Source organism: Nicotiana attenuata, chromosome 8 (genome assembly GCF_001879085.1).
Source record: "Nicotiana attenuata strain UT chromosome 8, NIATTr2, whole genome shotgun sequence".
NCBI classification, from domain to species: Eukaryota; Viridiplantae; Streptophyta; class Magnoliopsida; order Solanales; family Solanaceae; genus Nicotiana; species Nicotiana attenuata.
The window spans coordinates 41,516,195-41,517,472 of NC_031996.1; the positions used below are offsets into that span (position 1 = coordinate 41,516,195).

A 1,278-nucleotide genomic window follows, 5' to 3' on the forward strand; every position below is an offset into this window, starting at 1 on the left:
GCCAAGACCGTGACCTTGGCTTTACCAGATTTGCCCCGTTTGGAGTGGCGAGGGACCCCAGGTCATGCCACTCGCAGTGTTATCTCATATGTGAAGGCTCGACGCATGGTCGAGAAGGGGTGTTTAGCTTATCTGGCGTATGTTCGCGATTCCAGCGCAGAGGTCCCTTCTATTGATTCTGTTCCTATTGTTCGGGAGTTCCCCGAGGTTTTCCCTTCAGACCTGCCGGGTATGCCGCCCAACAGGGATATCGATTTTTGTATTGATCTGGCTCCGGGCACGCAGCCCATTTCTATCCCGCCGTATCGCATGGCCCCGCCAGAGTTGAAAGAGTTAAAGGATCAGTTGCAGGATTTGCTTGAGAAGGGTTTCATTAGACCCAGCGTTTCGCCTTGGGGTGCACCGGTGTTATTTGTGAAGAAAAAGGATGGTTCGATGAGAATGTGCATTGATTACCGGCAATTGAACAAAGTGACGATAAAGAACAAGTATCCACTGCCGAGGATTGATGATTTGTTCGACCAGCTTCAGGGTGCAAGGGTATTCTCCAAGATTGACTTGCGATCTGGCTACCATCAGTTGAGGATTAGGGCATCTGATGTCCCTAAGACAGCATTTCGCACTCGGTACGGACATTATGAGTTCCTAGTCATGTCGTTTGGGTTGACCAATGCCCCAGCAGCATTCATGGAATTGATGAACCGAGTGTTCAGGCCATATTTGGACATGTTCGTGATAGTCTTTATTGATGATATTTTGGTGTACTCCCGCAGCCAGGAGGAGCACGAGCAGCACCTCAGAGTGGTTCTTCAGACTCTGAGGGATAGTCAGTTATATGCCAAGTTCTCCAAGTGTGAGTTCTGGCTGAGTTCAGTAGCATTTCTGGGTCACGTTGTATCAGCAGAGGGTATTCAGGTGGACCTGAAGAAGATAGAGGCAGTCAAGAACTGGCCTCGACCAGCATCAGCCACAGAGATTCGGAGTTTCTTGGGGTTAGCAGGCTACTATCGTCGGTTCGTGGAGGGGTTTTCATCTATCGCAGCCCCGATGACCAGATTGACCCAGAAGGGTGCCCAGTTCAGATGGTCAGATGAGTACGAGGCGAGCTTTCAGGAGCTCAATTCAGCTCTGACTACGGCACCGGTATTGGTTTTGCCCACAGGCTCAGGGCCTTATACAGTCTATTGTGATGCTTCCCGTATTGGACTTGGTGCAGTATTAATGCAGGATGGCAGAGTCATAGCCTATGCTTCGAGGCAGTTGAAGATCCACGAGAAG

At 50.2% G+C, this 1,278-nt stretch overlaps 1 protein-coding gene across 1 annotated transcript; it reads left to right on the forward strand.

Annotated features, from left to right (window-relative positions):
* Positions 442 to 861, forward strand: LOC109231866 (RNA-directed DNA polymerase homolog; the record flags this gene model as incomplete). The annotated part of the gene is made up of 1 exon (XM_019397487.1): positions 442 to 861. A coding segment is annotated over exon 1 (420 nt), but the record flags the coding sequence as incomplete, so codon positions are not given.